Genomic DNA, 26,753 nt, shown 5'->3' on the forward strand with positions numbered 1-26,753 from the left:
TTATACGCCATAAACACTTCTGCGCGCTATGGTAGAACAGACACAGGTGTATCTCAGCACTAACGTTAGGGTACTTATTTGCGGCATGGCAGTACAGGCACACTGTACAGTATACCTGATAAAGTGGCCAATTAGTGTACGCACATCGGCAATTAAATATGCCTTTAAGTGCGAGCTTGAACTCGGTGTGTTTACTGACTGCAATCAACGTTTGGCGATTTGGATAGCAAAATCAAAGAGCTGAAAACGATAAGTTGGTTTCCTATAATACGATTTAAGAAAGTTTGAAATAACATGACAACTAGAATATAAGTTTGAGAAAAACTACACTAATGACGAAAAACATGCAATAAAACCTTAACTCTAAAACCAAGGGAAAGTAATTATGTTTATGGACGTTCGCTAAACACGAAAAAATTACGTCATTGTGATGTGCACGTGCGTAATAACTTAAGACAACTCGATAAGTAGGATGAAATGCCATAACGCCTGCTCTCGGCATGTTCCTGTCCTGCAAGGCTTTGAAAGAGCAGAGAGACCCCATCTCCTGTCCTCCCCCCTTCATCCACACACAGAACAAACCCTGTGCTGCTGTTGCAAGCTGGCTGCAGACATCCCAACGACCAAAAGAGGCGCTGCCGTGCAAAAAAAGTTAGTGGATCCCTCCTGCCCCTGACGACACTACCAAGTGTGCACCACACCCCAGGACTGCAACAGTTGGTACTAGCAAAGCCAGGCTTCAGTTCCCGACTGTGGGATGCAAAACCGGTCTGGGAACAAGTTGCTTCAGTTAAATACACCACCTGTGAACTGGTTGTTGGGAATGAGGCAGGTTTGAGACAGTGAGAAGAACCAGAGACAGAAAGGTTATGGAAAAACAGTCCTCAACCCAAACCCCAGCTTGAAACGAGTAGGTTTGAAACTCCACTGGTCAGTTAGGTTCACAAAAATAATGATGTCGCAGTCCCTCTGTTTATTATCATTTTATTTGTTTTGTCTCAATAGGTTTTACACCATTTTTCAGGAACCAAAACAACTGACTACAGAACGTAAGATAGCACATTATATATGCACAAATAAAACATTTTAAATGGATACATAAAAACTAATAAAAATCCAACAAGGGCTTCTTTCTTCTTTTTATGATCCCCAATGTAGATGGACTACCGCAACAGAGATGGATTCAGGTGGTACACCAGCAGCAGTTACAGTATGCACGGGGCTGTTCGGTGTGGTGCACACAGACCACAGCCTACCCATCATGCACTGCACTACTTGCCATATTGGCCTCGCAATGAAAACGGCAGTAGTGACAAACTTGGCAAATAAAGAAAGAAAAGGAGATGGAAACATTATTTCAGCAGACCAACTGCAACCGGCCGTATTTAAAAGAGCCCAGAAATCACACAACCTGGAAAACAACGCACACTAAAAGGTAAGGCAAAGTTTCCTATAACCCTGGTCTGCTTAGAAAGAGAGGATTCACCCCCTTTACCATCAAATCAGATGCACAACACGCATCAGGCAATTGGCAACACATTCGGACTGTAGATTCATTCGATTTAAAACAAGGACAAACCAAAAACCTGTGTACTAAAAACTGCAGCTGAGGATAAAATGAATTTTGTTTTCTGTGTTACTGTGTCTCTTTGCTCATTTGCACTAGACACATTGGATACATATTGCAGAACTTTTTTGAAATGTGCACCCAGTTTGCTGTGAAAACTTCTTGTGCAAGATGTCCACTCCAATGAACATAAATTCTCCAACAGGCTCAGTTCAGTGAGCAACGAGTCTGAACGCTGATGTCAACTTTGCCTAACCCTAACACAATACACATTTCTTAGAAATAAAAGAATTATACACTTGTGGAAACAAAGTGCAATCCTAAACTCTGCTACTCACCCATCACACGCTACTTTCAGAACTTCCAGAAGTTTCCACTGGTCTAGATGAAACCCAAAGCTCCTTTTGTCAGTTCACTTTGCTGAATGAGCTCACGTCTGTACTGAAGGGCTCTGTTCTTGCTGGAACAATTTTCTTAACTTTGTATTTTCATACTAAAACAATAGGTAGCTCCTCCCTATGATTTCTTCAACACAGGTGTACACTGATACAAAGATGCTTAAATGCTGCAGACATATTAACTATATATTTTGACATAAAATAGGAAATGTTCCAATATCTGTTTTACAATCTAGAGTGATACAGTATTCTAGAAAAAGAAAAAAAAAATCAACTTAACAATTAACATCATTTACAAAAATACATAACTTTAGTCATTGCAACTTTAGGTTGCCACAGCAACAACTTATTATTGTTATGAAACATTACCATACTACAGAGAAAAGTAAATGTCTTTTTTTTTTTTGGTAAAATGTTACCTATACAATAAACCTTTTTAATAATATAAGCAATTCTAAAGACTTGCTCATACTGCAATGCCTTCTCCTGTGTCGATGACAACACAGTTGACAAAGAGATCTGGGAGCTTGCCATTGGTGGAACAGTTCCCAGTTTGCCGCCCCCTTGCCACCCCTAGGTTCTCATTGGCCGACCTGCCATGTCTGGCCTTTTGATGAACCTCCATCAGGTCAAAGCAAAGCTTAATAAATTACATTCATTTGAAAATACAATAGGTTACAACATTGTTCTATTACTAATATTTAAACAAAAAAAGTTAAATCATGACAATAAAATATATTCAATCACCTTGCAAATCAAAAATTACATTAAAACTATAACTTCTGTGTAAAAAAAGAAAAGAAAATAGTAAGAACAGTGCTTTATTCATGCTGAACAAAGGAAGTGTCACTGTGGATTGTCAGTATTAATCAAGCACCATGAAAATACATCATGATTCTGATTAAGTTTTCAACGCATACACACACGTACAAAAAACCAGGAAGGGAAAATGAAAGCAGTAAGTAATGATTAGTCTCAAACACCACTGAACGCAATTCCAAATGAAAACAAACTTTCAAATATTTTACAAAACATATTAAGTAATGTTATGGTGAATTAGTTACACACATGTGAGTACGTGTAAGAGCACATCACTCCCAATGACAGAAGTCTGACTGGCTACAGCGGTGCTCAGCTGAAACATCTTAATGGCCATCTTAGAAAAACAACTTGAGACTCCTTTCAAACACAATGCACGACACTAAATTCAAATATTAAGATGAGAGGAAAATGCACAACGAACATGTCACATTCCCCCCCAAGTTCTCACTCAGTATCACCCACTTTCCAATGTAAACTATATCCAAACTTAACTGTTTAAAAAGACTGCTGAAATTTATGGAACATTCTGACCGAGCTGTGTTGATTCGTTTTAATATGGAAAGTTGGGAGTAGTGCTGTTTTGTTGGCGCTCTATAATCCACAGGTCCGGCATTAAGTGCATCGCAGCACTGTGAAAGTTTACCTTTCCAGCTGAGTGGACACTTTTCCCCTCTCCCTTTAAGTTTAGCTGAAAGCGGAGGTGGTGGGAGACTTGTTTAAAACTTTTATATCTCTTCAGTTGCCTACTCAAGCCGCTTGTGAAAAAGTGTATTTTCAGGCACTTCTACAGTTTCTCAAATAAAGACAGACAGGATTACGGAGGAGGGGGAGCAGCAGTTGCCGTGAGTCGGTCCCGTTTGACGAGAATCGTCTAATGCACTTTTAACGAGGCTGGACTCTTCTCCCTCTCCATCACACACCCCAGAGAGCTACACCATGAACACGACCCACCCCCCCTTTGCACTGGTCCGTCGGTATCCCAGCATGCCTTTCACCAGTGTTTCCTGTCCCGTCTGCCTGCAGACATGGGACCCGACCGGTGCGGCTGGCTGTCTCTTTCCTGCGCATCAGCTCTGCTAAACCCTTGGCACGGCTCTGAAGGAACCAGGGCGCCCCCTGATGGCCAGCACTGGGAGAGGCCCACCTCCGCTCCAGAGGATGTCTCCTACTGTGGCACAGCTTATGAAACATACCATTATATGTGCAACCCTCATTTCAAACCCCTTTGGCCATTTTAAAAGGTTTCCTCTATTGTAATTGTCTTATTTGGCAGACAGATGACAAGCAGAGTGGATGTGCGCATGAGACGGCCCGCCCACTGAGTCGGGTCGTACCATCTTTAGGGGGGTACGGGTGAAACCATAGTATAGCCAACACACCCACCACATCCCAGCGTTATCGGTTATGACATTCATGTATGTATATATATTTATTTTTGTCCTAAGAAATAAAAATCAAGCAATTTGGCCTGATTCACAATCCAAGTGCTGTGAAAACTTCTCATTGACCCCCCTCTTAAAACTAAAAACTTAAATCAAGCGCTTAACACCAAGCACCATCATTATCATCATTTCTCTTTTCCTGACAGTGCAAATGAGGTTTTCCCCCCCATACGGTGAGCTTTGTGCAGAGTCTTAAAACAGGAAACACAGAATGAGAATAACCCACGCTAAGAGAACATCGGTAAACAATCATAAAAAAATGACATCTCCACCTTCACCTATAGAGTGTACGTATCTACTTGCTTGTTTTGATAGTGTTAAATTACATGTCAGTATTTTCCTAGCAATACATGTACAGATTTTGTATATATTACACCAGCACTCAGTGTTATAGTTAATGAGTCATCCTCAGGTGATAAACTATTAGCATGCAGGTTGTTGTAGCTCTAGGGAAGGGGACAGGTAGTATTTACAGAAGGGCCGTTTCGGGTTCCGTAGTGCAGCATCTTGACACGCGCTGTTGGTCCCTGTGCTGTTGGTTACTTTAGGATGATCTGTGTCAGGAAGCAGACACCGGGAGAGACCAGTTAGTTGGCATCGCAATTCTGACATCGCACACCGAATCTAAGGTGGCCCCGGAAGCTAACGCTTACCAACCGTCAGCGATGTGATGCAGAAACCCAGGGGTTGCCATGAGCAACTCCGCCCACATCTTTATCATCATTACCTTGTGTGTTTGGGGTACAGTCTGTGTCCAAAAAGTGTAACTTTTTGGCAGAAAACTCAACAAAAACCTGTACTTGAAAAAATCAAGATAAATGGAAAACCAAAAAAAAAATAATTGCTTAGGAGGGGGTGGTTTGAAAGGGAAGAATGAAATCGCTTATTTTGCTCTGTCGGTGTTTGCCCCATCCTTTTGCTAAAAGGAAGTGACAACACAGGAAATGAAATAAAGGCAGGGAGTAAAATGGCAGCATAATGCAAACTCAAGCAGCTCCAGGACTCCTTTCCTCAGGGAAGCAGGCTTCTGCGAGGCGTGTGTGCGTGTGTGTGTGTGCGTGTATGTGTGCACATGTGTGTGTGTGCATGCGTGCACGCATGTGTTCGTGTGTGCGTATGTATGTGTGTGAGTGTGTGTGTGTGTGTATGTATGTATGTGTGTGTGTGTGTGCACGTGTGCGCGCGTGTGTGTGCGTGTGTGCGTGCATGCATGTGTTCGTGTGTGTGTGTGTGTGTGTGTGCGTATGTATGTGTGTGTGTGTGTGTGTGTGCATATCTGTGTGTCCTCAGTCAGAGCTGCCTCAAGGCTGAAAGGGGCATTGACACAGCAGAGCACAGATGTGCTCACATAGATAGAGGCAGAGCATTAGGCCATAAGCAGCCAGCAGAAACAGGAGAGCACAATGAGACACAGTACAGAGAGGGAAGCGCAACTCACACACACCTGTCTGCTCTCAGGTAACTCACGCCAGTAATCTGCTTCTACAGTAATATCTGCTGCTACAGTAATCTGTTGCTACAGTAATCTGCTGCTACAGTAATCTGTTGCTACAGTAATATCTGCTGCTACAGTAATATACTGCTACAGTAATATCTGATGCTACAGTAATCTGTTGCTACAGTAATATACTGCTACAGTAATCTGTTGCTACAGTAATATACTGCTACAGTAATATCTGCTGCTACAGTAGTCTATTGCTACAGTAATATACTGCTACAGTAATCTGTTGCTACACTAATCTACTGCTACAGTAATCTGTTGCTACAGTAATATCAAAGGGTAAACAGGTGCAATTCCACTGCTTCCCAGTGGGGGAGCTCTAGAAACACATCAGACAGAGGTCTGCTCCCAAAGAACCAACCTCCCTCTTCTAGTTCAGAATGAACGTGCATAAAATGTAGCCTATACTTCTATTTACATAAAAATACATGAATGTTTCAAGTGGAGAGAGCCCTCTCATCTCTGTCCTTACAGAAGCGTAGTTTCAGTTCTCTGAATGACAGGACTTGTCCTTCAAAGTAAACCCTGAACACACAGTTCAAAGTCCTGGTCCATCTGTATGCAGCCCGTGCACACCTCTTATAGTCACACTACAGAGAGATAAGCAGGGCAAAATAAAGTGCTTTCATTTTTAAATGTCTTTCATTACCTACGGCTTTACAGTATACTCTACTCAAACCAGAGGACAATTACTGCTGTATTTATTAGCGATATAGTGTCATAACTATAATCAGGGTACGTATGTTATTTCCTTAAAAAGGTCTTTTCTGATAACCTGTCCACATCCTGCAGGTGTTAGGGTTGCCAGGGACGACCCCCCATAAAATCCCCCATGTTGCATCCCTTCGATGCCAACAGTGGGAAACAGCCTTCATGCTCCCAACATCTGTTTTCCCACTCCTTCTGATTCCTGCAGGCCCAGAATTCCTCCTCATCGTGAGGGACTCTTGGGAATCTGGCCGTGCTTCCGCAGAATTCCACAGGAGCGGTGCATCATGTTCCAAAAAGAAACGCGCGTCACAACGTTGATGTAACGAGGCCACACAACCCAGGGGATAAAGCCCATCGCTCAGAGGGATACGCTGAAACAGTGCCGCATGCTAACCCAATTTTCCGCCACTCCTACACACACCCACGAAAACTCCCAACCAGTATCTGTGACCACAGCCTACACCAGTCATAGATGCCTGAGGTGAGACCCGTCTGACTGCAATAACTAGCAGGGCCTGTACCAGTACCCTGCTGACTGGAGTAATATCATACACCCCCTCACAGGCTCTAACCAGGGCAATATCATACACCCCCTCACAGGCTAACAAGGGCAATATCACATACCCCCTCACAGGCTCTAACCAATTGAATGGCACAGAATATAAAAATTAAAATTAAGCTTGAATTGGAGGACAGAGACACAGATAGAGTGAGTACATAACCAAGAGGGCAATCTAGAGAGAATGAGAGAGATGAAATGTTAGCCCTGATTAACTGTTAAAGAGGACTCTGTGATCCCTATGGTAATGCGGTGACCACATGGGCTTGATATGGGTGCGGCGCTTTAGTGGCCGTCCCAGGATGGTCGCCTCCCCAGCCGCCACGCCCTGCCGCCTCATTACTGTGCGCGCCGCAACGTTACCGGAACCTTCCAGGCAGACGCAATTAGCAGGAAGCTAACAAGCTATTAGCGGCATAGATAAAAGATTTGACTCCACATCCAACAAAAAAACTATGTTCAAGGCTGCGATTGATTCCAATACGAAGTTCCATCGGTTTGGCAACAGATGGCGTGCGCTCGTTTGTACAGAGGAAATGATCCTCAGCATGTGTGCACGGGTGTAAATAGCAATGCAATGCTCCAGAGCCTGCTTAGACATTATGACTCAACGCCGAAGCTCGAGCGGACTCCCTGCTCAGACGCTAGTAAAACACATGGGGAGCCTTACAAAGCGCTCCACAGCGCCCCCCAGTGGCTCATTGAGGAAAGGCACTCGTGACAGACACAGTGTGAAACCCTGCGTCTCTGTGTGATGCTATAATTAAGCAGCACCCTGCAGGCAGCACTATAATCTGAGCCACTACACTGTTTTCTCAAGTGATTGTACGCTGCACAGCTTTAAAAAGACAGATCAGAGCCCAGCTGAGGTTAGTAACTGCACTATTCATTTGCAGCTCGTGGCAGCGATGCACAGCCATTCTATCACCCTGGGCACGTGCAGGGCGTCACATGACCTGCCCCCCCCCACCCACCCCCCACCCATGTGTGCTGATGTAGCAAGGATAAGGGTAAGGACAGATCTGATTTGGGAACAGGAAGCTGGGCGGCCATTTTGAGCTCTTTTCCAGCAGAGGGTCTTTCCCGTCTCTCCCAGCACACAGAGATGAGCTCACATCGTTTGCACGGACAGCGAGAGAAAGCCTCCCCCCTGCAGCAGGAAGGGAGCCTGAGAAAGCTGCTGCTTTAGCTTCTTTACAAAAACTACACAGACAGTGACAGGGACAGGGACAGGGACACTTGACATTAAAATAAAAGTTAAAAAAAAAAAAAACTACACAAACATGCAAACAAATAAGGAAATAATGCAACACAACACAACTACTATTCTGCAAATGTCAGAGCTCTAAATAAGATTTTTATTCATTTAAATTTTTTTCTTTTTTAAATGACCTATACGTGGGCATGACTCAGCATAGGTCCACCACTACAATATGCATAACACCATTTCTTCTCAGATAATAATGTTTTAATAGCACCGCAAATAATATAATTTTGATACAATGAAATAAACATAATGAAAATTGGTAATTTTTTTTTGCTGGCTAAGTGCTTATTTAGAGCTCAGGGATTCATGAGAGACAGCTTTAAAAGGAGCAAACCTGATTGGCTGGTGCTGTTGCTGCGTAGGGGACACTTGTGGCAGGAGTTGTAGCTGCAGAGACAGTAGCAGGCGTAGCACTGTACATCATGGGGACTTTATCGGGAAGGGAAACCATGGAAGCAATGAGCAGGTGGGTGGAGCATTATGGTAACCATGGTGATAGGGTTGTTGTTTTTGTTTTTTTTGCGCCATGGTGAAGTATTATAGAGAGCGGGGGCAGGCCATCGTTAGGTTGTACCAGCAGATGGCATGCAACCACAATGCAAAGCGAGGAAGCCAGGGAGAAAGAAAAAAAAAACAAAACAAAAAAAGAGGAAGAAAGCCGATTACAATCACAGTCGAGGAAATTTTTGCTGCATAATCAGTGATTCCCAGAGAAGTCTGATATTTGGAACAAAAAAAATTATCACTTTGAGTCAACTGGATAATAATAAGACAGGTTCGCAAATTCTATTTAAACCAGCAGTGTACAATTACTGCCTGTGTGTAATACACAAGATGTTCTGTCATTACAGATGTCATTACATTTACACACAAATGCATATATTCTATATACTTCATTTTGAAATAAACGCTTCCCTGGGAAACCCTGATGAAATTTCCTAATCCACAAAGCACAAAAAAGGCAGCTTACCCACTCTTAAACAACTCACCAGTATTATTACTATATCACCCTGCTGTCAAGAAACCTGTTTGCTACACCATACATCTGACTGAATGGAACTGTTGGAGAGGTGGGGGTTGGGGTGGGGGCATTAAATAAAATGAAATAATAACCATAACAAAACTGTTAATACACAAGAAGTACAAGGGTAATCACACACAATACTATACAGTTTTTCATAGAGCCATTAATAGAAAATAAAAATAAATATAAATGAGGAGAACTCCTTGAGTTGAACCTGAGGATCATGAAAACTGCACGTGCTCTTGCAGGTGAGATACGGGTACAGGCAACGACACAGAGAAGCACAGACAGCCTGACCCTGTGAAGTCACCCGTAAGAGTTTGAGTCACAAGCCGCATTTCCACAGCCAGAAGAGTCAGGTCCAGCACAAGGCTCAAACTAACACACTGCTGTTCAACTTGCTCCTCCACTGCTGGGCCTTGGAGGTGCCAGCGCCCCTCTGAATCCCGCTTATGCGACACCCTCTCAGTGTTCAAGTCGAGCTTGATGACTGCGTACCGTGACCACGCCCCTTACCCCGCTGGCCCTGTGAGGACCAATAAGACTGATAGGGACCAAAAAAGAGGGCTTGAAGCACAGAGGAGACGGACAGAAGCCCCCGTCTGTTGGAAAGCAGGGAGCCCTGGCATTAGCGCCAGCTGTGGAAATGCGGCTAGCCCGTTAGCCCGTTAGCAGGCCGTACCGGGGAAGAAGGTTAACGGAGGAACCTACCAATGCTGGTAGCAGGAGTCATGCACAAGACCGAGCCTGTGAGCCATGCAGCGCAGAGTGAAGAGAGGTTAATACAGGGGAGGGGAGAGGGGGAGGGGAGAGGGAGAGAAAAACAGGTTAGCTGGAGATAGATTTCAGCATGCCCCACAGACACACCACCTAATCACCACCACTGGCCCTCCATTTGTAGTCTGTAGTCTTTACTGACAAAAAACGCTGTTTTTTTATTTTATTTTTTTATTGGTGGGGGTGGGGGGGTGGCTAGATACAGCTAGGTTAACAGACATTTCAGAGCCAACATTGGACAGAAACAAACCGTAATTCTGATACATAACAATGGAGCGTATGGAGGATGGGGGCATTCACACAAACTACAAATGTCCCATACTGAACAAAGGGGAAGAGGAGAGAAAGCTGGACTTGAATGGGGTGTGTGTTGGGGGGGGGGGGGGGGAGGGGGAGGGCATGCAGCCGTACAGAAGAGCCTGATCAGCGCGTGTGGGGTCGGGAGGGTGAGGTGGGCGACCGGACCAAGCGGCCTAACACGGTTAGAGGCAGGAGAGAGGAGAGGACAGGCCGTCACAGGAAATGAGATTACTGGGGCTGGCAAACAGACGTCAGTCAGACTGGAAAGGAAACGCTCAGCGACGGAGGAATAAGGCATTACATCAACACACACAATGCGCTGGGGACCCAACTCCCTCCAGCCCCACCAAATTCAGTTACTGCTACAGCCAATTAGATTCCTTCAGCAAGGAAATGAGGTGGAGAAGGGTTACATGTTACAGTGAGCAGTGTACTGTACAGTGCAGACATTTTCTGGACAGGAAAAATTATACATTTTTAACGGCACACCTTTCTGTTAACCCTCAGTCAGGTCTCTCATTCTATGAAAGCAGCACGTTCTCTTATGCGTCATACAATGGATTCATCTCTAATTCAGGAGTCGCTTCAGAGGTTCATCAGCAAACACAGACTTTAAAGCAGGTTTTAAGGATTGTTTGCAAAGGATTTCCACAAACCATTAGTCTGCATCAGTGCTATTTGCTCCAGCCCTGGGACGGCCACAGGGTGTGCGGGGTTTTACGCCTGCTTTCCTCTCACAGTAAATGACCTGACTGCACTTCACACTCCACAGTGGCCACAGCCGGGCCGGTAAATCAAACCACCGCTTTTCAAACTCCTCCAAAATGAGTCTAACGGCATAATTAAAACAGCTCTGATTATTATGGAAGGCTATCATTTCCAGCGCTCACAACAGCCATCTGCTGGTGTTTGTTTATGCGTGAGCCGCGCGAATGTTCGCCTGGGCTGACTCTTAGAGCAGCTCCCGCTCGCTTCCCCTCGCTACCCGGATAATGAGTGGAGAAAGCCACCTGCTCCCTGTCTGCCACGGTGTTCACTGTCCACAAAACATCCTCAAGTCACATCCTCCTGCTTTCTGATTGGCTCAGCGGTCAAAGTTTCTCTGCCAATGGGTGACTGAGGTTCCATAAGTGTAACCACGGGAGACGCACCCAGGACCAATCAGCACAGCACGTGGCAGGGTGGACTTTAGGAGTCGCGATCGGATTGGAGCGCATCAGCTGTGTGGCACGGGAGCAGGGTTCCCACACACACCTCTGCCACTGACTCAAGGGTTTTTAAGGTCCTGTTTCCCCCAAACACCAGCAGCCATTAAAACTGCACAGCAGGCCATATCATATGGGCTGCATAATGAAGCCGCGATGAAAATATGCCTCAATATCGGCTAATAAATGCCGTCCCAGCATCTGGCTCTTTAGGCCCCAATCCACAGCCCAGCCTTCCTGAGAAGAGTTTCATTCTGAATCCAGAAGTGTGAAACTTGAATTAAAAAGTAGAACTGAAGCTTTTTGAGTCTATTTCAAAAAACTTTAGACAATATAATCCAACTTTAAAGCCCCTCTGACAGATTAGTTATTTTCAAGAGACTTTGAGCTGTTGATTTTATTTTTTCTAAATCTGAGGTTAGTGTGGGAACCTCACAGGTGTGTGTGTGTGTGTGTGTGCAGCAGGCACTTTTTTGTAAGGTGTGTGAGTGTCTGGCATGCACGTGTGTGTTCATTGTGTGTGTGTGTGTGTGTGTGTGTACGTGTGTGCGTGTGTGTGTGTGTGTGTGTGTGTGTGTGTGTGTGTGTGCGTGTGTGTGTACGTGTGTTGTGTGTGTACATGTGTGTTGTGTGTGTGTGTGTGCGTGTGTGCGTGTGTATGTGTGTGTGTGTTGTGTGTGTGTACGTGTGTGTTGTGTGTTGTGTGTGCGTGTGTATGTACGTGTGTGTTGTGTGTGTGTTGTGTGTGCGTGTGCGTGTGTATGTGTGTGTGTGTATGTGTGTGTGTACGTGTGTGTTGTGTGTGTGTGTGCGTGTGTATGTGTGTGTGTGTTGTGTGTGTGTTGTGTGTGTACGTGTGTATATGAGTGCGTGTATGTGCATGTGCATGTATGTGTCAGTGTAAGTCTATGTGCACGTGCACACAGACGCGTGCGCAGTAGTACCGGTGGGGAAGAAGGCAGCAGGCTGCTGCAGGGGTGTGTTGGCGAGGGCCTGCTGGTAGTGCAGCATGCTGGGGCTGAAGAGAGCGCTGGTGCCGTTACTCTTCTCCAGCGCCGCTCTCTTTGGTAGAGGCTGCAGCATAGCGTGGGGGAACGCCTGCACAACCCACAGAGAACATCAGTGTAATTACCCAACACACACACACACACATGCACACACACATGCACACACATGCACGCACACACACACACTCACGCACGCACACACACACAACACACATGTACACACACACACACAAGCACCCAAAATCACCCACATACTCACAAGCACACAGACATACACACACACACACACACATTATACTACAGATGCCTTCTGATAATAATTATGTAAAAATTCACAAATGGCATTTTTATGCTCAAATAATCACATGGACGATGAAGGACTGCACAACATTAGAGAAAACAACACATATAGCCAGGCATTTAGGTAATTAATGATTAAATTATTAAAAAAGCAAAAATGGCATCTTTTCTCACATGCCGTATAACACAAGGCATTACTGATACTAAGGTCTCTGTTTTTACACTGATTTTCCATATAGCAACACAAAGAATTCTATTTTTAAAAATGTTTCATATATTTGTTAATATAGTAATCTGAGATTACTGATGGCAAATTGTTTCACATAGAAATACTGTTAACTGGTTTTTAAAAAACAAAAAAGCCAAATTAAATTCTGTGGGTTGCTACAGTACATTAAAAAGCTACATGCAAAGCAAAAGGTGAAAGGTCAAAGTACCAGGTCTACAGTTGTCTCGAGGGGTCGCTTCATTGCTTTGGCAGTCGACTGAGTCTTTAAATAGCAGGCAGCGAGCACATGATGGCAGTGGGCCAATGGGGTTCAAGCGTATTAACATACAGGTAACAGCAAGCAGAGGTGCGTCATGGGGGCACAGCATTGCATTGTGGGTAGGTGAGAGGAAAAAAAACAAAAACAAAAATAATCTGAATGCAGTATACCACATACGAAAAAACCAATAGGCATGCACATAAACAAAAAACCTTACTTTCAAAGGAATAAAGCTAAATTCTGAATTAGTACGGAAGCAAAAAGCATCTACTACACCTCATGTTAAAAGCTTAAGACATCACAGATTCATAATACACATTAACAATAAGGAACAGTGTATTGGGATTCCAGTGTTATTTAAACATAAGGTCACCAGATTTCTTTTAATGCACCTGATAAACAGAGGCACAAGTCACCACATGTAGTACATTATATATACAGATAAATAATGTACCACACATGGATATACACATGCAGTTTTTAATATTCATTTATAGAATCCCTTAGGCAGTTGAGAGTTCAGTTAAAGCACTCCTCCCACATCACACAGACACACGGTTAACTGATTAAAGGGCTTTGCCAGGCAGGCGGAGGCCCAGCTGCGGACAGATGAGCGCATTTCTAATGAAAGACACTGAGAGCAAACGGCACGTGCCACATGCCAAGCGCACCAAGCTCAGCATCCATGCCAGCGCCATGCGCCCACCAGCAAAATACAGCTGATGTGGCTGGCAAAATATATCATCTTATGCATTTTAGTGGCCAGTTCAGTCAGCGATTGGGCATCACCATGGCGATGGCTTCCTGCTACAGCACCTAGAGAATACTGCCAGGTACGTCTTAGTTTCTAACTTCATGAATCACTTTTCTTTATGTCATTTTAATCAAGGTTCGCAAATGTCCAGCTGACATTTAGGCTTTTAGAATGCCAGACAAATATGCACTGATTTGAAGAGAAAATATTTATTTTTCCCCCTTTTAAATGAACTGACAGAGCCAAAAGGAGTCTTAATGCAGTGAAAAGGCTTGTAACAGCAGATCACCAAAAGCAGGAAGAAAGAAACAAGCAGATAATCAATAAATCCAAAATGGGGCAGCAGTGTAGCATAGTGGGTAGAGAACTGAGTTTGAAGCTCCAGGTTTGCACTGCTGTTGCACCCTTGAACACAGTGCTTGACCTGTATAGTCACTCCACATAAGAGTGCCTGCTAAATGGCTCAAATCTAAGACATTGTGTCCATGCATCTTTCAGAAGAAACGCTTGTTGTGCTGCATCCATCTCTGTCATGGGTTGTGGGGAGAGAGGCTTGAATTGGTGCGTAATCAGATTCGATAGATTTCATTTCCCTCTGGTTTGCAGTATAAGCTCAAAACAGCATTACTGGGATCAGCTGAGTGCCGTTCTGCTCAGGGAGGGGGGGAGACAGTGAGAGCGTTCTGACCCTCTGACCCCCTCTCAGAACACAACACAGCCAGCAGGAACTGTAAGCACAGAATGTGGAGCGCTGTTTGCCACTGTGTTTGACCCTGCTGGTCTTAGACTGGACTCACTCGTTTATGTTTGTGTCTCAATTCACAGGCTTACTTTCCCTAATCTGAGGGCTCACACAGCCTTCCTTCCCTGAGCATCTGTGATGGAAGTCGATGCTTGTTATGAAATTATGCGTAGCATTTAAATCTTGAGTGTAAGGCTGACAGTGAGATGCGTTTTGGTGGGTTACGCAGCAGCTTACAGGGATAGTGCACTTTATGGATTTTTAAAAATACTTTTATTTCGGCTGACCTAGCCAGTTTTTGTCTGCAATGAAGGATGTTGTAAATATTTACAGAAGTTTCTGCAAACCTGCTGGATTTGTAATGGCTAGTGCAGGGCAACCACAGGTTTTAGTTTAAACAAATAAAGACATTCACAGACATACAATCGTAACTTCAGTTTCAATTTGCAAGTAGCTCGGCCAAGAGTAGGTAGCTATGCTGAAAAAACACATACAGGCCAGCTGCATCCGAATTCACAAGAAACTACAGCAAATATCTATTTTATCCTTCACTGCACACAAAATCTTCTGAGCCAATCGAAAACAAACATTAAACATGAAATAATTCTTTTTTTTTTAAACCCAGGAAGTGAACTATCCCTTTTAAGAGCCACATCCTTGGCTGTCTGAAGGCTATAATTACATTCATTCATATCTACAAATAATGCTGCATTCTCTTTTCATCAGTCACGAACAAAAATGAACAAAACAAACAAAAATAGAAAAAAATGCAGGGGGAAAGAAACAAAGCATCCGCAGGGCAAATTAACGAGCGAATTTAAGAAGCAAAGAAAAAGAAACAAACGAAGGAAGAAAACGGCCTTTAAAGAAAAATGAGTTTGGGAAAGACGGCAGTGACGCTCCCCCCCAGAGCGAGGCGTGGTGCTGCCGGGGCCCTGCTCCTCAAACGGGAGGCGGGGAAGGCCAGCGTGCCGAGAGAAGCCTTCAGGAGGAGCGCTGAAGAGATAGGGCCGTTTACCGTGCTCAAATGAAGACAGCGAGGAGGCTGGGGGGTGAAAGGTGCGGGAGAAGCAGCAACACCAGCGCGTGGGTAAAACAGGAACAGGAAGCAGGGATGAATAGACAGGAAACTGCGAAGGTTCAGCGTCTCCAGACCCGCCTGCCAGGGTCTCAGAGCAGAGCCCAAGAGCGCAGGGTGTGGCACACGCCACAGGACGGACACCCAGACGGGCGATGCCCTCCTACCAGCCCAGGCCTGACTGACCTCTCACAGAGCGTCCCTACGAGTCCCAGCTCAATATCCACAAACCGCCTTCTGGCAAAACAAGACTGTTGATGCACCATGTGATAAGACCACAGAAAGAATTCCTAAAGCAGCTGAGAAGGTTAAGCCTCTTCCAAACATTCTGACCCCTTCAGTAATGTTTGAAGGATGGGGGCTTGGTGGTTGTAGAAGGTCAGGACATTTAGCTTAGGGGGGGGTCACTTCCTAATTTTTCCTGACCCCCATGCCCAGAGGAAAACCAAGGCATGCTGTGGTCCAGGGCTGGATCAGGAAGCAGTGCCGTTACTCCAGAGTTTATGGTTGGAATTGGCTTTTATAAAAATCCCTCTGGAAGTGATCACAGCGATAGCTATGGCTGTCATCTAAGATCATTATTACAGCTGTGCGGTGTGACGGGTCTCTTATCTTTAAAACATATTAATGATGTTGTCATTCCCGTTCTCAGCGTGTCGGAGGCCAGACACAATGCTGGGGTTTGTCCCAGCGGTGTCCTTTCTCTTGGTCATGGAGTTGGGGAGTGGGGGCGGGCGGGGGAGCGAGAGGGACGAGCAAGCATTGCTGAAGCGAGCAGGTGATGAATCCGGCCAATAAGCCAAAGCCATTAGAGCGGCACACTGCAGGATGACTGGGTGAAAACCGAGCTGCTTGTTCTGCAGTCGCGCTCATGCACGCGCTACGTCGCGTTTAGCATGGTGAAAAGGTCATTCCAGAAAACAGCACTGCCATCTCTAAGGCCCTCAGAGTCAATACAGATTACAAAACAGAAAATGATAACAATAACTAAAGTGCTCACACAATCCCTAAAGCTGATCTCAGCAGCAAGCGAAGAAGCCAGAAATGGCCGACGGCCCTACTCTGGGTTTGGGTTGAGATTTATTGGGCTCTCTGATTTAATTTGTATCGATGGTGCAGATGGAATTTCCCGGATTTGCAGCAAGGAAAAGAAAGAACGAGAGAGAGAGACAGAGAGAGAAAGAAAGAAGCCAATGTCTTTACATGAAGGAAGGCAAAAACAAAAAATGAAAAAGGAAACGTGGAATCAAGACAGGCATGTCAGTCATATGCTCGTTACTGGACCGGGCCAATCAGTAAAGCCATGACAGGGTCACAGAATCTGGTCATGACCTGGCCAATCAGCACAGACATGACAGTCATGTGGTCATTGTTAGACCTGGAAAATCAGGAAAGCCATAAGAGGGTCATGGGGTCTGTGTTTCACCTGGCCAATCAGAGGCATCACAGTCATGTGGTCTATTTTTGACTTTTCCTAGTCTTCACATGACTGAGCATTAATACTTGCAAGTTCACTAGTATTTGAATTAGTGTGTATCAAGGCTAGCAAAGCATACTGAGTATAACCTATAGAGTATGTGCATTGGTTGACATATTGTATCCACATGTAAATTCAAATAATAGATCTAAATAACGATGAAACAGTGCTCCACATTTTATGAAGGTAATTAACCTGTCAAAAGTAAGACCTATTACTTTGGGGTAAAGAAATCCAGAAACTGCGTAAGCCCACTTATAAAAATCACATAATTCTCCAAATGTCCCTGACATGAAAGTTGTTTTTATATGCATTACCCTCCATCTTGAGAGGTTAGGTTTAAAAAAACAAAAAATACTTTTAAACATCACCATCATCAGTGACATTAAAAACATTTCACATTGGCAATCACCTGTTCATCAACACATGTTCTATAACATATGAGCAGAAATGGGTACAAAGCTATTTTGAAATTTATCCACCAAAGCACAAATGTTGTGCAGTGTTTTTATTTACTAAAGTCTCAGGGTGCATTAATTTGCCATGCACAGCTGAGTAATTTTAAATTTAGTCCACTTAGCATTAGCATTACATTGAGGCAGTGTATAGCCTGCAGTGTGTTTGTTGTTTACATTACATTTTAGCAGCACATAGCCTGCGGTGTGTTTGCTGTTAGAATGGCAGTGGCTTCAGTTTTTTTTAATTTCATTTTCAGTTTTAGCCAATGAAACTAATTGTGACTCTTCAGTCAATCGACATCATAAATTAAGCACTTAAGTGCTGAAGCACACCAGGCTGCTCTTGAAGCAGACACGGCAGCCTTCAAGAACTGGACCTAGAGCTCCCTGGTCTTAGCATTAAATCAATTGTTTGGTGTTAGCATTAAACTGATTGTTTGATGTTAGCATTAAACTGAGTGTTTGGGGTTAGCATTGTACAGAGTTTGGTGTCAGCATTACACCAAAGCAGTGCACTGTGTTGGAGGGTATCGGAGTGTAATTGAAGTGGAGGAAAAGGTGGAGACCCAGCTTGGTACCAGCCTGCTCTTGTATACAACACCTGAGGTCACAGGGCAAGTGGGCGGGGCTTACCATGGCTGCGGCGGCTGCCTGCGCTGCCACAGCCGTCTGATTGGCCTGGTGCTGCGCGGCTTTGATTTTGGCCTGTAGGTGAGCAGGGGGGTGGAAGTACTTGCACTTCTCGCGGGAGCAGCGGCTCTTGATGTAGTCCATGCAGACGGTCACCGTGTTGTCACTGGTGTCAATCATGGGGCTGTCGCTAGGGTGAGCAAAGCGGCAGTCTGTCTCCCCCCGAGCGCAGTTACCCCTCTGGAACTCCCGACACACCTGCGCACATACGCACACACACACACACACACACACACAAACACGCACACACACACACACACATACGCGCACACACACACAGACACACACACACAAAATCATACAACACAACACATGAGACAGTCACAAAGAATAACAAATATCCATAGGTATTACAGTTTAAAAATGTTTTCATGTATCATAGCATCTTATTTGTAATGTTTAACTTCAAATAATTCACAGGAGAATACTCAGCTGCAGCTGAACCTGAAATAACACCATGCTACAGTGAATTCACACTTCATCTTAAAAGTGAGAACACATAATTAAAGGTGAAGTGAGATTTTCAACCTCCAGCTTTGTTTAAAGGCTTAATTTAAAAGGAACCTACAATTGCCCCTATCAGAAATGTAATTTTAGAAGTGTAATTAAAGGATAACTGATTGGTAACCACAAGCTTGTCTGTGTAAAGGCCAAATCTGAGGCAAATTGTGATTGGTCACACCCAACTCATTTGAATAAGTCTAATTAAGGAGGACTGTGATTGGTCACCTCCAGCTTGTCGGTCCGCAGCAGCTTCTGCGTGTTGGAGGACCCCTGCACCGTGACCGGGGGGCTGCTGGGGACCATGACGGGGGCGCTGGGGAGCATCTCCGTGGGGACCAGGCCCACCCCGTGAGTCATGGGGGTGAGGTACGGCGCGTAGCCCAGGGCGGGGCTCGTCCCCAGGCCCTGCGTCACAGGAAAGGAGGGCTGCGCGGGGGGAGAGGAAAGGGACACGCACAGCCCGTTTAGCCCGTTAGCCATATCCGCCGGAGCCCCGCGTACTGAATTACACCTGTTTAGCCCGTTAGCCATATCCGCCGGAGCCCCGCGTACTGAATTACACCTGTTTAGCCCGTTAGCCATATCCGCCGGAGCCCCGCGTACTGAATTACACCTGTTTAGCCCGTTAGCCATATCCGCCGGAGCCCCGCGTACTGAATTACACCTGTTTAGCCCGTTAGCCATATCCGCCGGAGCCCCGCGTACTGAATTACACCTGTTTAGCAATAACGCGGCGCCTGTCCGCTGAGACGTGCGCCCTCCCTGCAGTTCTGAGCGCGTAACCCCAGGGCGTCTGTGGGCTGAGCGGAAACAGGCCTGAGAGACGCCGTTAAAGCTCCCACATCACCCTGCTCGCTCGAGACAAACGGCAACTGTCAAAACGCTGATCTGCGTCACACCACTGCGCCGTGCAGCCACCGCAATAACACACACAGCTGTGGGGCGCTTCTCTCAAACGGATGCAACTGCGGGAGAAACGCCGGGCTGTCCTGTCAGCTAAAACATTTGTTACTGTCATTCGCTCCGTGAATTCAATTACAGGCTAGCTTTCGGTTGCTGGCCAATGGCTATGTCAGCTGACATCAATGCTTGTACGTACCAGATAGCATTAACCAAATGAATGTTCATTTTATTTACTGAAGTAACTTTGCTAAAAAGTTTTCCTCTGTTAGTGGCACAAATACAGTGAAAACCTTTAAGAATCTATGTGGTTCTTTGTCAAGTTAACTTATACAATATCTTGTATCTTTATATATTTGACAGAAGCACAGACATCATGGGTGTACTTTTACACAGACATCAATAGCAGTCCTTTCCAAAATGCCTATTCATTGTGTTTGGAGGACCAGAGGACAACCCCCACTACAGTCTGCTAAGTATACTACTGAGCATAGCGTTAAGCTGCATGATAAACATTGTCCACTTTTACAGTTACCAGCTCAACAGTTATGGTGGGCATTGCAGTTCCTTTCCGTGACTCAAGTTGTTTGATTCAGTTCACTATAAAGATTCCTTCACTGATCTGTTGTACAGTGGTACTTGCATTTAGTCTTCGTGAGCGACTCAAAGGATCCATTTGCTGCCTAAGTTTGTTCAGCGCTGATTCGTTCAGAGATGCCTCAGGGCAGAAATGCCTGTGCTGCAAGCTGACTGATGTGCACCCACGTTAAAACTCACTTTAAACCCCACTTTTCACTCTGTAATCCCAACTGTTTGCGCATATTCACATTTCCATAAACCTATATAAATAAGCATACACATATAAATAAAACTAGTTATGCTTTATTTGCTTGTGTGTGTCTCATAGTACATTGTCTTAAACCGCATGGCAAAATGCTATTTTACAGTGTTTAACGATGGTTTTGAAAATACTATATATCACTGATGATTCTTAGGGTTACCACTAAAAGCAATAAAATGGCGTATAAATGGTGTATCAGCAGGAGGCAGCATTCTGTTTGGTCTGCTTCTTTTCAGACGGTTTTCTCCATGTAAAACGCACTGGAGCAGCTGCAGCTGTCTGTGCTGCAGCCTGTAATAAAGCCAACCCCGCAGCCAGCACTAGTTTCACACAGTATGAGATATTATTAAACATTAATCATTCATATTACTGGAGGCTCCTCTCCCATATTCTGCTCCTAAATGTGTTTCATACCTGCAGTGCAGTGGAGAACCAGAAAGACTGGGGCTAGCAGACCTTCTACCCCTCTGTGTGTATGGTGCTACATCTCTCTCTGTCTCACAGAGGGGCTATGGGAAGGGGGCAGGGCTGGGAGAGGAGGGGAGGGGACTACATAAATTAGGGGGAGGGGACTAAAAGATGAAGGTACAGGGCAAGGGATGGGACTACATAATTCCGGGCGAGGCTGGAAGATGAGGGGGAGGATCTGTGAGAGGAGGGGAGGGGACTACAGAGTTTGGGGCGGAGCTGTAAGACGCAGGGGCGGGGCTTCTGCAGGGGTACTCACCACAGGCTGCATGCTGGTTCCAGGGATCATGAACTGCATCTGCTGCGCCAGCATGGCGGCCGCAGTCTTCTGCTGGATCAGGTTGTTGCGGCCGTTAATCTCCAGCTGCGTCTTCAGATGGGCCGGGGGGTGCAGGTACTTGCAGTTTTCTCTCGTGCACCGGCCCTGTCGGAGGAAGGAAAACAAACGCGCTCTTAACAGGAGCAGGAAGACACGGCACTGCAGAAGCAGCCAAGGCGGGGTAACAAAGATGTCAATCAGGCTGAGGGACCAATCAGCAAGCGACAGGCAGATACCAACACCAGCGGAAGAACAGAAGCGCTGAGATGGAACATGTACGTTAGGGGCCGTCAGAACAAAGCAAGACGCGCAGCCGTCAACACAGACCACAGGAGTGCAGCAGCCTGGCTGTGTTTTACTGCAGGGGAACTGACTGACAATATAATCATTTGTCACAAGAACCTAAAGTAAGCAAAAAGCTGCACTTCACTGTCACATCATGACATAAAAACTGTCTTGATCATGCATCAATATTTTAGATCATGTATTTTAACCAAACAATTATTTATTTTGACTGCATTCTCGCTCAATAAGAATGGCCATTTAAGCTACACGGCGATAAAAATGTTGTGAAAAATGGTTGTGTTTCAGTTGCAGTTTATTTATCAAAAACACAAGAAGATTCACTTGGTCTGAGGCCCGTGCTGCACATTTTTTATTCACAACGTTGCCTGCTGGAGAAAAACACACTCCACCTGAACAGAAGTGCCTGGAATACTCATGCTTCTCCACCACACAAGAGGATTCTAGCCTACTGCTACTGCAGCATGCATCATCACGCCTTGCTGGAGAACATTAATCAGATACGGTATCTTTCTACAGTAAATTGGAACACCTGGCTGGCCATGTAGCTAGGGAAAAAAGGATCAAACAGATGTTTTCAAACATAAAACATGTTCAAGTTTCAAGTGTGCGCATATCAATAAAAAAATAGAAATACAAACATGATATCTCACAATTTGAAACATTATTTTTATTTCCTGTTTTTGGAATATTTGAATTTTGAATCTAAATCTGACAGTTAAAGTAGCAACTGGCACACTTTAAACACAACGTCAAGCAGCACAATTTATCTAAAAACTGGAGGGATCAGCTATAGAACACAATTTGACAGGGAAATCTAAAGGGGAGTCCTGAATATAAGTGGTTCATTTTGGCACATTGACATTAAGTAAAAACCTGTGAGGATCAGGATTTTGGTTTAGGAAAACTCTGTCTGTGAGGAGCAGAGGCCCTACACAGGCCCACAGGCTGGTCATGAGGGTAGGGGAGAGTGGCTGCAGACTGCATCAGTGCAGTGGGACCGTGAAAGATGGGGAGTATTCCTGTGGACTGTATGACTGCATCAGACAACATCACTGTTTAAGTGTGACTACAGCACAGTCCCAGGGCATGAGAAATGGGCCTGCATGATGGAATGGTGATCACTGTCTGCAGCAGAGCAGATACAGATACACACACACACACACACACACACACACACACACACACACACAGTGATTGTTGCAGTAATGGGGGGGGCCCTGTGTGCAGCTGAAGGTGCTGTTAGGGTGTGGAGCGTGGGGACGGCCGGCCTGAAGAGGTGCTCTGATCACTTTCAGTCACAGAGAGCGGAGAGCGCAGTCAGAGCGGTCCGCAGCACGCCCAGGGCTGGCGCTTACGAGCCCGCTCCAGCGACCGCGTTTACCTGCCCGCGATCCACGCAGCTCCGGCCCAGGAACAGGAGCCCTCCCTCACCCCCCCTTCTCTCTCCGTGCAGGGGGTGGGGCGCACGGGGACGTGCCCAGAATACGGGCAGAGATCTGGGCTGGCGAAGAGCAGCGAGCCCGGGGTAACAAAGACGCCGTCCCGGGCCAGCTGCACTAAAACAAACAGACAAGCGCGTCGCTGTGAGGCTTAAGGGAAGAGCTGACTGGCCAGAAACCAGCGCCGGGGGGGCGGGGGGGGCTCGCTCTGAGCCGGGCCGGGGGGGGGACCGTCCCGCCCTAAAAGGCCCCGCCCCGTTTACACAGCCCCGCCCTCCGGTCCCAAAGCCGCGCAGCGCTCTAATCACAGCTTTAATGTGTGAGCGGCGCTGCAGAGAAAGGGCCTCATTAAGGCCGTCTCTACGAGCAGCACGTCCCCCTGGAGAGGCACGCTGTGTATGACTAAACTAATGACAAGCACATTCGCTCTGCTGAAGATTCCAACTGAAGGACAAGAGGATAAAAATGAAATGCTACTAATTTCATAAACAGATTCAGATTATTCTCCTTTAATCCGCTTAAGATCCCCCCCCATATTCACATTAATAATTCCCATTAATAGCCCACGTGACTGTGGCTGTCTCAGTCTGAGAGGACTCCAGTATCAGAGAGGCCGTCAGAGTGAAGCTACAGTGCGCTCACGGCAATGAGAGATTAGCATTACGGTTAGGTAGTGCAGTCCGGTACAGGCCTGCAATTGCAGCTCATGAGGTTGCGGGTTTTAATTCCATGGGGAATGGGGCACTGCCACAGTATTGTTGAGAAAGTCATCTAACCCCAACTGTTTCAGTAAAAATACTGAGGCGTAAAAAAGGGACTGCACATATAAAAAAACAAAGTTGTAGGGCTGCTGGGTAGCTCATATTGCAGGGGTGTCCAATCTTATCCGAAAAGGGCCGGTGTGGGTGCAGGTTTTTGTTTTAGCACTAAGAAGCCTGATTCTAAGCAAGGATGCCTTGAATGACGACCACGTTAATCAGTTGAATCAGGTGTTGTAGTGCTGGGCAAAAGCAAAAACCTGCAGCTACACCAGCACTTTTTTGGATAGGCTTGGACACCCCAGTCATACTGTTAAAGCACTGCTGCATGGCTCTGAGACCAGACTGTGCCAGTTCTAGTAGCAGGGTCAATGCACAGTTAGCGCTAGCGTCGCATGCCTGTGTGGGCCTGACCTGTAGACTACAGTGTGGTAATAAGCACAGCGGTGGCGGACACTGCCTGCTTTGGAGGAGAGGACATGGCTGTCTGTGCTCTCCTGTATCGATAATCCGAAAAGGGGAAAAGGCATTTTAAAAAGTTAACTGTGCACTCTGGATTACAACTTGTGTCTAATGGTCAAATGTAAACTGCATGGGGTGAGTAGGTGAAATCCTGCCCATGTGCTCCCACAATGCATCTGTGCAGAGCAGAATGGCTTCAGCTGGCCGCGGCTGAAGGATCATTAGCATTTCCCCTGAATGGGACTCTGTGCTGCCGCTGGGTCAGAGTGAGTGCTGGCCATTCATTCCACGACAGTGCAGAGCAGAGCGCTGATCTGCGCTGCTCATTAACAAAGGTCAACAGAGCTTTCAGGGGGAGGCCTGCCACGCTGGGGCTTTATTTAGACACACAAATGATGTGTGTTCTCCATTCATACTGAACGTGTGTGTGTGTGTGCGTTTGCGTGTGTGGGAGAGCAGGTGTGTGTGTGAGACTGTGAGTGTGTGTGCGTGAGAGTGTGTGTGTGTGTGTGTATGTGCGTAAGAGTGTGTGTGTGTGTGTGTGTGTGGGAGGGCAGGTGTGTGTGTGAGTGTGTGTGGGTGTGTGTGGGTGCGTGTGTGTGCGTGTGTGTGTGTGTGTGTGTGTGTGTGGGAGAGCAGGTGTGCGTGTGAGAGTGTGAGTGTGTGTGTGTGTGTGTGTGTGTGTATGTGTGTGTGTGTGTGTGTGTGTGTGTGTGTGTGTGCGTGTGTGTGCGTGTGTGTGTGTGTGTGCGTGTGTGTGTGGGAGAGCAGGTGTGCGTGTGAGAGTGTGAGTGTGTGTGTGTGTGTGTGCGTGAGAGTGTGTGTGTATGTGTGTGTGTGTGTGTGTATGTGATGTATGTGCGATTATGCCAACCCCCACCGGCGCTGTGACATCGGTGGTCACACAGCTCTTTAGCGGATCGCTGATAACATATTTGGCAGAGGTCGTGCGTCGAGGTGGCCAGCGTGAGGTCGAGCTGTCAGGTAGGCAGAGTGCAGGATGATGCGTAGATGAGCCATCGAGCGCGGTCGGGCAAGCTCAGAGCGCAGCGTAGAGCTCAGCTCAGAGGCTCAGAGCGTCCGAGCAGTCAGAGCGTCGAGCCGAGCGTCGAGTCAGAGCGCCAGAGCTCAAGCTCAGAGCGCCTCAGAGACGAGCCCGAGCGTCAGGCGCAGAGCGTCAGAGCATCAGAGCGCCGAGGCGTCAGAGCCAGAGCAGTCAGAGTCGAGCGCCCGAGCGCAGAGGCGTCCGAGCGCCAGAGCGCCAGAGCATCAGAGCATCAGAGCATCAGAGCGCCCGAGCGTCAGAGCGCCAGAGCGTCAGAGCATCAGAGCGCCCGAGCGTCAGAGCGCCAGAGCATCAGAGCGCCCGAGCGTCAGAGCGCCCGAGCGTCAGGGCGTCCGAGCGTCAGAGCGCCAGAGCGTCAGAGCGCTCAGAGCGTCCGAGCGTCAGAGCGTCCGAGCGTCAGAGCGTCCAGAGCGTCAGAGCGTCAGAGCGTCAGAGCGTCGAGCGCTCAGAGCGCCAGGAGCGCCCAGGTCAGAGCGTCAGAGCGCCGAGGTCAGAGCGTCAGAGCGTCAGAGCGTCAGAGCGCCAGAGCGTCAGAGCGTCAGAGCGCCCGAGCGCCAGAGAGTCAGAGCGTCAGAGCGCCCGAGAGTCAGAGCGTCAGAGCGCCAGAGCGTCAGAGCGCCCGAGAGTCAGAGCGTCAGAGCGCCAGAGCGTCAGAGCGCCCGAGCGTCAGAGCGTCAGAGCGCCAGAGCGTCAGAGCGCCAGAGCGCCAGAGCGTCAGAGCGCCCGAGCGTCAGAGCGCCAGAGCGTCAGAGCGTCAGAGCGCCAGAGCGTCAGAGCGTCAGAGCGTCCGAGCGTCAGAGCGCCCGAGCGTCAGAGCGTCAGAGCGCCAGGGCGTCAGAGCGTCAGAGCGTCAGAGCCCCTGGTGTGCTGGGTGCGTGTAAAGGAGGCGGGCGTGGGGGGATGGCGGGTGCTTTCGCCCCAGACTGCGGCCGACGTTCACAGAGGCCCCGGGCAGCGATTACCTGCTCTTCAGAGCGGTGCTGATGGGTAAAAACGCTCCAAACGCGCGCGGGAATCCCGCTAACTCCCTCTTCCCCCTGTCTGAGCGCGAGGGCTTACCCCCGGAGATCTGCATGGAATGTTCTGCTCCAGAACAGAAATCACAGGAGGTCACATGATCTGT

General features: G+C 46.8%; 1 protein-coding gene across 8 annotated transcripts in view; it reads right to left on the reverse strand.

The window, feature by feature from the left end:
* Positions 1-970: 970 nt before the first annotated feature.
* Positions 971-26,753, reverse strand: part of LOC135241025 (muscleblind-like protein 2a) — a 54,168-nt gene continuing 28,385 nt past the window's right edge. Inside the window, exons 3-10 of one of the 8 annotated variants that reach the window (XM_064311125.1) lie at positions 21,540-21,704; positions 19,297-19,497; positions 18,511-18,765; positions 13,318-13,371; positions 12,518-12,671; positions 10,003-10,038; positions 8,602-8,696; positions 971-4,783 (exon numbers count right to left, since the gene is read on the reverse strand). In XM_064311125.1, the coding sequence (XP_064167195.1) occupies positions 4,769-4,783; positions 8,602-8,696; positions 10,003-10,038; positions 12,518-12,671; positions 13,318-13,371; positions 18,511-18,765; positions 19,297-19,497; positions 21,540-21,704 (975 nt within the window). In that variant the 3' untranslated portion in view covers positions 971-4,768. The remainder of the gene's footprint in view (positions 4,784-8,601; positions 8,697-10,002; positions 10,039-12,517; positions 12,672-13,317; positions 13,372-18,510; positions 18,766-19,296; positions 19,498-21,539; positions 21,705-26,753) is intronic. The other 7 variants (XM_064311124.1, XM_064311129.1, XM_064311128.1 and 4 more) reach the window with 7 other exon arrangements.

This window comes from Anguilla rostrata, chromosome 15, assembly GCF_018555375.3.
Source record: "Anguilla rostrata isolate EN2019 chromosome 15, ASM1855537v3, whole genome shotgun sequence".
In the NCBI taxonomy this organism is placed as follows: domain Eukaryota; kingdom Metazoa; phylum Chordata; class Actinopteri; order Anguilliformes; family Anguillidae; genus Anguilla; species Anguilla rostrata.